Below are 10,091 nucleotides of genomic sequence, written 5' to 3' on the forward strand. Positions count from 1 at the left end.
TATTTATTTTAATCAGGGTACGTAGGCCCATACAATATATTATATTTACAATATATTATTTATTACATTTAAGAATTAACACCTCCATCGTGGGTTTCGCAGACACAATATACTTTTAATTGTTATGCGGCAGCCGGCTGCCGCTTGCAGATTGATGGGTTAAAAATAAAATGAGATTTAAATAATGGCTGAGAATATTAATCCTACGAAAAATACGACTTATTTTTATTGCAAAAAAATACCAAGGTTATAATAAATTATTATTATAACACACCCAAACAACATTGAAACACTAAAACGAGTTTACTCAATGTCTACCGGTGATCATTTTGTAATTGCCACAAAACCGACCAGACGCACTATAGGGAAAGACGTTATATTATTCAGATTAATAACTTTAAGAAGCACAAGTTTTGTCTAGTAGACGAAGTAAAAAGTTGAACGGAGAAACACTTTGGCGTTAGAAGTCGATGAAGTTATAAGTTAAAAGAAGTTACAGCTACAGAAGTCGAATTCTCTACTCTGACGCTGGCAAGTCCTAAAACGGGCAAACGCCAAAAGAAGAAGACAGAAGTCGAATCTACTTCGGTGGAATAGTTTCGGTGAAAGATGAGAAGCAAAGACTTTGTCCGATAGAAAGCGAAGATCCGAAAGAAGTTTGAAGAAATTTCTGTAGAGGTGGGATTTATTGGACGTTTCTTGTACGAAGAAAGAGGCGCTCTCATCGGCAGACAAAATTAGAAGTTGAAAGAAGAAGTCATATCACGATTTGAGTCTGCAGAAGTTGAATCAGTCAACAAAAGTCACAAAAACCATCATGAAGGATCCTGACGTGGTTCGTCACCTGATCCGCCCAGACACCCTGGAGGCGGTCAGACAAGAGATCAACATGGGGAGGCCCGGGGAGATGAAGGAGGCCATCAGGATCCTGGACGAATGGGTGCACCAGCAGCCGCATTTTATTGAGAAGGATATTCGTGAGTATTATTCTCTTTATGGATGGTATGGGGTTTTTATTGAGACAAAAGAATAAAGTGGCTATAATTTATTAATTTTAAAATGCTACCAAGTAAATGTCCATGTCAAAATCACGCAAAGTAATGGGTACTGTCAGCTGTGGCACATTTATTTTTCGATAAACTATTTTGTTTTTAATATCTTTGTTTATATTCGATTAAAATTATTTGAAGTAATATAATATACTAACATACAAAATTGAACGTTTGTCTATCACATTTTCACACTCAATCCTTTTGCATGGATAAATAAGGATAATATAAGTAGGTACCTAAGTACTGGAAATAATTTTTGCGGAAAATTTTCAAACGAACTTCCGTGTACATTAGGTAAGAACTAGATAAGTATACTTAGGTTTTTTTGCGCAAATTATTTTTGTATTTTTTTGTTCTATAATTTATAATTATGATATAACTCGTTAGCAAATGAGCGAGATGATGATTTCAGCTTCATATACTCATAGGCCTACAATAAAGTTTTGGCGAGTTGATGAAATTGCCATGAAGCATGGATGCGAATCAGGCGACAACCTGCTGTAACTTTTCGCTATCGTCCTGCGCAGACCTCTCGCCAGTCGTATTGGCCGTCCCACTGGATTATGAGGGTAAAAGGAATAGAGAGTGCTCTTGTGTATTGCGCACTAACTTGGGCACTATCAAACTCCTGCGTAACTGGCCTGGTTTCAATGACCCGGTCACCGTCACCGAAACCGGTGTAAGGGTATTAACTGAACTCAATAAGCAGCCTTTCTCTTCCTCCTCCACAGCACAGCCCTACCTGGAGACGACGATCGTAAATTCGAAGGGGTCGGTGGAGCGAGCCAAGCGCATTCTGGAGAACATGTTTACTGCGCGCACACAGCGGCCTGAATACTTCGAGCCGAGAGACGTGAGGGAGTTTTATGACGTCATCAAGGGGCACATGTAAGTTCACAGAACACAATTCAGGTTTCTGTTAGAAGACGATAAAACTGATTTCATTTAGATAGACTTTTTAGCTAAATTGTTCTTTTTATAATTAACTTGTATACAATTATCATTATCCTAGCCACAATATATTTTAAAATCTACTCTATTAAAACCAATCCCTTAAGTAAAAGTAGATCATTTGACCTTTTAAATAATCTGTATAATATATAATAAAACTCAAAGGTGACTGACTGACATGGTGATCTATCAACGCAAAGCTAAAACCACTGGACGGATCGGGCTGAAATTTGGCATGCAGGTAGATGTTATGACGTAGGCATCCGCTAAGAAAGGATTTTGATCAATTCTACCCCCAAGGGGTCAAAATAGGGGATGAAAGTTTGTATATAATAATACTTGCTAACGCGAGCAAAGCCGCTGGCAAAAGCTCGTCTTTACATAAAACTATGAATTACAGACAAGAAACTGCTCTACTATAGTTTGTGCGCTTTAAGATGATATGGGTGACATATTATAATTGACAATAGTAGGGAAGTTACCTAAGAAAATTAATCGATAATTTAAAAATATCGAATCACTTCGTAAAAGAATTGCAATCGACATTATCGATTTCGTACTGACGTTTCAGAGTGGCGCCGGCGATTTAAAATGGCCGCCCTTTTTATCGATTTGATTTCGATTCAACAGTGTCAATCTCATGCATCTGACATTTTTCAAATATTTTCGTAACAATAATTTTCACAGTTAAAATTTATAATTTTATATCAATAACTTAGCATTTAGCAACTTTTCATTTTTATTCATTTACAATTATAGGAAACATTTGTTTTTGTAGATGAAATATATAATTTATTACATTTTTTTTTGTTTTCTTGTAAAAAAAACATAACGCACAAACTATAGACAAGTGGCAAGCGATTATCGTATACGCCAACAAAATGTATGGGATTTGACATTAGTATTCGCTAGCGAAGCGATGACCTATCTCAAATCGCGTACATTTTGTTAGCGTTTACAATAATCGCCACTTGTCTACTAGGGCTGGTTAACGAGAGTAATCGTTTTTGGAAGAAACCCCCTCATGAGGCCATTTACAACAGTGGCATTTTGTTTTTGTTCAATATTTTCCATTTAATGAATTAAGCGAAACCTAAAGCTCGGTAGTAGTAGTAAGTTACTGATGAGCGATGACCAGCTGTACTGTAACATAATAATAATATTATAATAATAGAGCTTTATTTAATACCATACAAGTTAATACATTTTTAAGATTACGAAATAAAGGATTTAAATTTCTAAGGCTCGTACGTCCCCTCTTCGGGTAAAAGCCTCCTCCAAAGAATGCCACACACCTGCCCATGGACAGCATGGCGGTTGTTAACCATCTTGGTCCAGCTGTCCGCGCATAAGCCGCGTACTGATTGAGCGAGCAGCCTCGCGAAACTGCCTCGATATGCAAATACTGGGTCGGTAAAGACGTGCCTCGCCCGAGGCCAACGTACGAGCGTGCCGCGGCCCGAGGCCCGAGCCTCGCGTAGAAGTTTTTTTTTGCGCGAGGCTGCTCGCTTGGTCAGTATGCGGCTATTGATGTACCCACTTATTTTTTCTGAATAAACACTTTTTTCATTTTCATTTCATATTGTTATACCCAGCAACAAGGTGTTCACTACCCAGCTGACGCCGCAGCAGCACCGCATCAACATCAACCGCTGCCGCGGCAGACCCGACGACCACGTGCTGGAAAACGCCTACAAGTTCGCCTACAATGTAAGTTACATACTAAATATCGTAATGGTAATAAAAACCCTAGTGACAGGGTTTCTTTCAGACTGCAACGCGACGCGTAGATGCATTTCTAATTTTATATGGATTTGACAGATTCGCAAGACGTCTCACGCAATTTAAATCTGTCAAATCCATACTAATTATATTATGATGCCGCTCCGCGCCGCGCCGCGCCGCGCCGCGCCTCGCATCGTCGCGTTGCGGTCTGAATTGACCCTTTTTTCAAGACGGGAAATGCGCTTAAGCATGCCTCACTCACCGAACCCATCCCCTCATCACACCCCTTAATGTGGCAACGCACCTGTAGCACCCCTGGTGCTGCAGATGTCGCATAGACTATATGGTAACCATTTTACATCAGGTAGACCATACTCTTGTTTGCCAGCTTAGTTATTTGTAAAAAAAACATCAAGAATCATCAGAAATGAGCTGACCCCTCTAGAGTGAAGGTGGAAAAATGAAGGTAATATCTTGACGTTAAGTACAAAAGAACCAGCGTAAAGCCTCACTTTACTAAGAACATATTTAAAATAAAGTTTTTTTTTTTAAATTTTTACTTTTCCTGAGCGTGTAATTTGAAAACGGATGAGAATTTGGAAAAACTGTATAGAATATAATTTATAGAGAATTTAATAAGCTTTAATTTCATAATAGAATACTTTTTGCTACAACGCATCGTTTTTAAGTTATTGGCGAAAAACCAAAAATTGAGACCTTTGTCGTCTCCCCCTCCCTCCGGCTCACCTCCTAGACCTCAGGACTTTTAGTATGTTTTGTCCTTAACCACCCCCGAATAAGTTCCTGCATAAATTGCTTAGGTTCCCGCTCACGAATTCTACAAATACTTTGTTGACTGAGCTATAATCCCTTTCATCGAGCAACTTTTATCAATAAATTGCAGGTGATGGACTACCTCAAGATTCACGACTACCACAGCGGTATGGTGTCAGTTTTCGACCTGGTGGACGCCGACCTGCCGTACATACTCACACACACCAACTTCGTCGCGCTCAAAAACGCCATGATGATCTTTTTGGTTAGACTCCCAAATCTATTCTTTTAATATTATAAAGCGGAAGAGTTTTGTTAGTTTGTTTGTTTGAACGCGCTAATCTCAGGAACTACTGGTCCGATTTGAAAAATTATTTCAGTGTTACATAGCCCAGTTATCGAGGATGGTTGTAGGCTATATTTTACCATGCTAAGACTAACAGGACCGAAGAAATAGAGGAAAATATGGAAAAATGAGGAAATTATTTGAAACGGCTTACCTCACGAACTACAAGAGCATTTTGTCTGTTATTTGGATCAGATAAGTAGACCGCGTGAAGGATCATAGGCTTTTTTTGTGGACTAATTATTTTTCTGTGAAATATCTAATTTACGCGGACGAAGCCACGCGGAACGTCTAGTTGAGATACTAAATTCGGACATGACGCTTTAGCAAACGACGTGATGGACAATGTCTGTCTGTGAATATATAGATATATATCCATACTTATAATAAACATGCGAAAGTTTATCTGACCGTCTGTTTATCTCTTCACGCTTAAATCCACTTAACCGTGAAATTTGGTATGGAGATACTTTTACTAGGATATAAACTATCCTGTGTCCTAAAATGGTTCGTGCTAAAACTTTTCCACCATCTCAGGACTGCTATGGTCTCCGTGTGAAGCGGATCCACGTGATCACCAGATCAAAGGTCATCCACCAGGTGGTGGCCATATTGAAGCCCTTCTTCAGCCAGAAGATCGTGGAGCGACTGGTCTTCCACCAGGCGCCGGAGGAGCTGCTGCAGTACTACGCCGCGGAATATCTGCCGAAAGAATACGGGGGCAGTGACAAAAGTGTAGAGGAATTGCAGGGTGAGTTTTATCGACTGCGCGAGAGTACCTACTTATTACAATATCTAGTTCTACGATTAGTTTCCATTGGACAGAACTACTGTCATAAGGGCTCACCGCTCAGTTGGATGATATTTAATAGTTGTTTAACGTTGTTAGTGGCGGCCGAAAAGGAAGATCTTCCGACCGAGCGAGATAGCATGCTCGGTCAGGCCGAAACCCACTGACGTCATTTCAGACGTTGTATATATCTTGCCGTTCTCCGAAACTTCGATAGCGCGATGCAGGAATGTTAGGCGAATTGTGAGTACCGCCGCAGTTGTAATGACGCAAAGCTGACCAATAGTGACCACTATTAACATAACAATGACTCACTCATGCACGAAAAATGCATCACAACATTCAATCGGCTTTCAGAGTGGATAGTGGATCTGCTGTCATCCCCCCAACACCGCGCCCACATGGAGGTGATGTCGCGCGCCGCCGTCGATGCGGTGCTCTGCCCCGCCACGCACGCCGCCAACATAGACCACGTCGCTGGAACCTTCAGGACCCTCCATATTGACTAGAGATACCTCGGGGTAGCTCAATATTCACGAAGTCTTTAACAAGCAGAAGTGACGCTGTGACATATCGCTTGCAGCTCAATGATATCCTCTGACAGAGTCAACAATAGAGCTGCTTTCAACTCAGTGAACAAGAAGTTAACTAGGAACCATGAAAAATTTGATCATTCATACCTTATGAATAATCAGATTTTTCATGGTTCCTAGTTAATTTATTATAGTAATATTATATAATATAATTTATTATAATTATTTACCTAAATAGGTAATTCATAAGGTAGGGCTGCTGTAAGAAATTTCTTTAGAAATAAGCAATTCCTTTGTGTCATTTTTTATGTAAGCAGTCTCTTGTAACATGGGCGTACCCAGGTTCTGGGCCAGGGGGGGGCAAATTACCCAGGTTCTGGGCCAGGGGGGGCAAATTACCCAGGTTCTGGGCCAGGGGGGGCAAATTACGCAGATTCTGGGCCAGGGGGGGGGGGGCAAATCAGATATTTTATAAGCTAGGTGTTTATAAAGAATAAAAAATTTATAATTTTTAGTTGTATTGCAAACAAATGGCAAACAATCGTTATTTTTATAGATGAAAGTACTAGATAATATACTTAGTAGGGACGTCAACATGATCCAGGGGGCAGCTGCCCCCCCCTGCCCCCCTCCCCCCTCGGGTACGCCCATGTCTTGTAATATATAATAGTAATAAATGTTTAAATAATTAATAAATAAATGCTTAAAGCTACGTTGTTGAGGATTGAGGAAGATCATAAAAACCAGTGATGCTGTGACACATCGCTTGCAGAAGTTTCATGTCTATCTCCCTCAGTGGATAGCGGGTGTGCTCTCATCCCGCCGAAACAGTGGCTATTTGGTGGTAATGTCGCGCCGCCACGCACGCCGCCAACTTCGAACACACAGTGGCGGATTAACCTTTAATCAAATTAAGCAATTGCCTAAGGACAACACGTATGAGGGGTACCAGAGGAGCTAAAAGACCAGCAGGGCGGCCCACAGGCATTGATTCCTTAGGGCTAACCTACTTGATAGTCTTAATCCGTCACTGCGGACACGTCATTGACACCTTTAGGGCGCTCCATATAATGGACTAGGGACCATAATATTATATGGATGTTTCTGCGAAAAACCACTAATAATACCTTTTTTCTTCTTCTCACTATCCTGATCAATTTTAAATTAATTTTTTTGTCTGCAATACATACCTACTAACATGTTTTATAAAATATAAAGGTCAAATAACATACTTCTACTTAAAGTAAAATCTAAATAGAGTAGATTTTGAAATATTGCAGTTTAAATTTTTTGTGGCCAGAATAAAAAGAACGAAAAATAAAAACTTAATTATTTGCTTGTTAATGAATTCTTGAGTAAAAATAAAATTATTTTACTAACCATAATGTGAATGCCGATATCATTTTTATTGGTAAGTAATATTGATAAATGATAATTTTATTGATAAAGTTAAGAATATATTCCTTGAAGCTGGTTATTAGTTACTGTCATTGCTATCAGTTTATTACCAATTCCAAAGGAGTCACGCCGACATCGTCAAATCCCAGTCGCCGGCGCCTGCGAGCTGAAAAATGCAGCGAAGCTGACGAATTATGACTTCAAATACCTAACCGAACTGTTTCGTATAAAATTTGATTTTTAATCCATACATCCATGCTTAAAATTAAAAAATTCGAAAGTGTGTCCGTCTGCCTGTCTGTTACCTCTTCACGCTCAAACCGCTGAACCGGTTTTGCTGAAAGGCATCGAGATACTTTGAGTCCCGGGAAAGAACATATGATAGGTTTTATCCCGGAAAAATGTACGGTTCCAGCACAATAAACGAATTTTGGCGCAACGGAGTTGCGGGCGAAATCTAGTGACTAGTGAGACCATAAGGCTGGCCTCACACAGCCGGAATTTCATAATCGGAAATTCATATTCTTACCATAAAGTTAATATACCTAGCGGAATAGAGCAATGGTTTTCATCTGTGTGAAAAATATGTGTACGTATACACTTACACAAGCATGATTGAACATGAATTCTATGAGACTGAATTGTCAACGTGCGGCACGTGCCGACTGGACGTCAAAAAAAGAAAGCTGCTGTCATGGGAGAGCCATGCTTCGGCACGAATGGGCCGGCTCGACCGGATAAATACCACGTTCTCACAGAAAACCGGCGTGAAACAGCGCTTGCGCTGTGTTTCGCCGAGTGAGTGAGTTTACCGGAGGCCCAATGCCCTAACCCCTACCCTATTCCCTTCCCTACCCTCAACTATTCCCTTCCCTACCCTCCCCTATTACCCTGTTCCCTCTTGGAGGGCCGGCAGCGCACTTGCGGCTCTTCTGGGACACTCGCAGCATCAGAAGAGCTGCAGGTGCGTTGCCGGCCTTTTAAGAGGGAATAGGGTAATAGGGGAGGGTAGGGATGGGAAGGGAAGGGAAAGGGATATGGGAGGGTAGGGAAGGGAATAGGGTAGGGGATTGGGCCTCCGGTAAACTCACTCACTCGGCGAAACACAGCGTAAGCGCTGTTTCACGCCGGTTTTCTGTGAGAACTTGGTATTTCTCCGGTCGAGCCGGCCCATTCGTGCCGAAGCATGGCTCTCCCACGTAAATTATATCGAACTTTTTTCAATGAGCCCACACACTCCTCTACACTGCAATACTGCAATAGGACAGCGGCAAACAAACTAAAAGCCATTGGTCTGATATCAGGGAGCCCATAGGACAAGCTCAATATACTTTGGGACCTACAACAAAATAAGTCAAGAAGATAGGAGGAGTAAGAAGAACGCCAACTTTCGAAAAGAGTCTATTCTTCCGGCTTCTCGCAGCCGGTTCTTCTCGCCGGGTTAGTTCCCGAACCGGTGGTAGGCACCTAGTATATCAACGTTCTGAAAGTATTTTCTTAAAATCTATTCAGAAATAAAACAATTTTTATTTTATTTTTTATTATTTTATTCAAATTTCAACTCTATTGTCCCAACGCAGAGTTATTTCCCCATAGATATTTTACCGAAATTTCGGAATTTTAACGCGTGTCCCAGCTTAAACGCATTTTTGCGAGTTTTATGCGTTATTATTTAGAGTTGTTTTTGTTTGGTTTAAATGTGGGGTAAACAAGCGACCTTGTTCGACCGGAAAGTATTACCTGTAAGGGTCAATTCAGACAGCAACGCGACGCGTAGATGCATTTCTAAATTAGTATGGATTTGACAGATTCGCAAGACGTCTGACGCACTTGAAATCTGTCAAATCCATACTAATTTAGAAATGCATCTACGCGTCGCGTTGCTGTCTGAATGAACCCTAAGGGTGAGAACATACTGTTATACTTAAAATTGCGTTGCGGTGCATTGCATCTTCAAAGCGGAGTATGCATACATTGCTGCGGTGACGCGCGACAACTCAACGCAAAAGGGTGCGTTTCCGGAGCTAAGCTAATCTGCGAGGAATGTGTGTTTTTTTATGAAATAAGGGCGTAATTTTATGAAATAAAAACGAGCAAACGGGTCACCTGATGGAAAGCAACTTCCGTCGCCCATGGACACTCGCAGCATTAGAAGAGCTGCAGGTGCGTTGCCGGCCTTTTAAGAGGGAATAGGGTAATAGGAGAGGGTAAAGAAGAGAAGGGGAGGGTAGGGAAGGGAATAGGGTAGGGGATTGGGCCTCAGGTAAACTCACTCACTCGGCGAAACACAGCGCAAGCGCTATTTCATGCCGGTTTTCTGTGAGAACGAAATTCTGTGGTATTTCTTCGGTCGAACCCGCCCATTCATGCCGAAGCATGGCTCTCCCACGTATGTGTTACTAAAATCCAATAGAATTACTGCGCTGAGCGAGATCAGGCAAATAAAGCGAAGCTGTTGGTTCTCAAAAACTCATTCCTAGCAACGCAGCTTAGTCAGCTCCGGTGGAAACGCACCTTTCTCA

The 10,091-nt window shown here is 41.2% G+C and overlaps 1 protein-coding gene across 1 annotated transcript; it reads left to right on the forward strand.

Annotated features, from left to right (window-relative positions):
• The first annotated feature begins 848 nt into the window (after positions 1 to 848).
• On the forward strand, positions 849 to 6,282 carry LOC121736390 (alpha-tocopherol transfer protein-like). The gene is made up of 6 exons (XM_042127563.1): positions 849 to 977; positions 1,784 to 1,940; positions 3,599 to 3,713; positions 4,633 to 4,767; positions 5,386 to 5,599; positions 5,996 to 6,282. The coding sequence occupies exons 1-6, from the start codon at positions 890 to 892 to the stop codon at positions 6,145 to 6,147; spliced, it is 861 nt and encodes a 286-aa protein (XP_041983497.1). The 5' UTR covers positions 849 to 889; the 3' UTR covers positions 6,148 to 6,282.
• Positions 6,283 to 10,091: the final 3,809 nt, after the last annotated feature.

The sequence above is a fragment of the Aricia agestis genome, chromosome 19 (assembly GCF_905147365.1).
Source record: "Aricia agestis chromosome 19, ilAriAges1.1, whole genome shotgun sequence".
NCBI lineage: Eukaryota > Metazoa > Arthropoda > Insecta > Lepidoptera > Lycaenidae > Aricia > Aricia agestis.

Excerpts from the sequence above, each read along its gene's own strand:
- LOC121736390 (XM_042127563.1), top strand. The coding sequence starts at position 890 with ATGGGGAGGCCCGGGGAGATGAAGGAGGCCATCAGGATCCTGGACGAA. Across the intron at positions 3,714-4,632 it reads CCTACAAGTTCGCCTACAAT|GTGATGGACTACCTCAAGAT; the intron begins GTAAGTTACATA and ends AATAAATTGCAG. Across the intron at positions 4,768-5,385 it reads ACGCCATGATGATCTTTTTG|GACTGCTATGGTCTCCGTGT; the intron begins GTTAGACTCCCA and ends CCACCATCTCAG.